Below are 1,135 nucleotides of genomic sequence, written 5' to 3'. Positions count from 1 at the left end.
CCAAGGGGCTCCCATTCACATCTCTTGTGGAGTTATCTATTTTGCTGCTCCTTGGGTGGCATGTGGTAGTTTATTCGGTGTTTCCACAAGCACTATCTTTAAATCTCCCAGGGAGACCATGAAGCACTCGTAATCATTACACTGTACCTCTTTCACGGAGGGAAAAACTGAGGCTCAGAGAGATCAAGGTCACACCAGGCAGTGAAAGCAGAGCCAGACCCGGGCCCTTCCCAGGCCTACACTCCCTTCACGGTGCGGGACAGCGGGGCTGGAACCTGCCCGGACCCAGGCCAGTCCCCGAGCGTAGAGGGGGCGGCCCCAGGCGCCAGACTTGCCAGCTGCCACGGAATGCCACGTGAGGGGCGGGGACCCTGCGGGAAAGTGATTAAAAGCTGAACGGAGCCGCAGGGGGCCGCTGCGGGAGGGTCTTCTCGGGGCGCCCTGCCCTACCCTAGTCCGGCCGCGGCGCGGGTTCGAGCTAAGCTCGACAGGCCTGGGTGTCCCAGGCATGAGCGAGGTGTGGGGGGCCGGGGGGCCTCGGTGCCAGGAGGCACTCGCGATCCTGGCCTCGCTGTGCCGGGCCCGGCCGCCCCCTCTCGGGCTGGACGTGGAGACTTGTCGGAGCTTCAAGCTGCAGCCCCCAGAGAGGAGTCCGAGCGCTGCCGACGCAGGTAACGGGAGCCCCAGGCCCCCTCCCTTCCTAGATCCGTGTCCGGGTGCCCCCCCACCCGCCCCAGCAAAGCACCGACCCGAAGAGCCCCGGAAGCCAGAGAGAACTCCAGCTTGGGATTCGGGATTCGCAACCGGGCTGAGCCAGAGGGGACCCGGGAGAGACAGAGCCCCTCTGCCTCGCTCGCGAGACTGTTGCTAGAGCCCCCGCACCAAGTGCGGCTCCAGGGATGAGGCACCCTCGGGCCTCAGTTTCCCTCGCGCCTCTCGGCTCACCCTACGGGCAATCTGCCAGGGGAGGGGTCGGTGCGCCCAGCAGGAGCCAAGGGATGTGCTGGCTGCGGAGGAGAGCTCGTCTTCTCCGGAAGATCCAGCTTCTAGGGTGCATCCTTTAGTCGGTCTGTTGGAACGCGGCCCGAGCCCCCTGGGGTTGGGAGAAACTTGGGTCTGCAGCTGGCACGAGGTC

General features: G+C 65.2%; 1 protein-coding gene across 1 annotated transcript in view; it reads left to right on the top strand.

The window, feature by feature from the left end:
• The first annotated feature begins 423 nt into the window (after positions 1-423).
• Syt6 (synaptotagmin VI) overlaps positions 424-1,135 on the top strand; it is a 55,556-nt gene continuing 54,844 nt past the window's right edge. The window contains exon 1 of the mRNA XM_005388999.2: positions 424-671. Coding sequence (XP_005389056.1) covers positions 509-671 — 163 coding nt within the window. The 5' untranslated portion in view covers positions 424-508. The remainder of the gene's footprint in view (positions 672-1,135) is intronic.

The sequence above is a fragment of the Chinchilla lanigera genome, unplaced genomic scaffold (assembly GCF_000276665.1).
Source record: "Chinchilla lanigera isolate Chin_1 unplaced genomic scaffold, ChiLan1.0 scaffold00034, whole genome shotgun sequence".
Classification (NCBI taxonomy): Eukaryota; Metazoa; Chordata; class Mammalia; order Rodentia; family Chinchillidae; genus Chinchilla; species Chinchilla lanigera.
The sequence above is the reverse complement of the archived record's forward strand: the minus strand, read 5'-3'. Positions and strand labels throughout refer to the sequence as shown.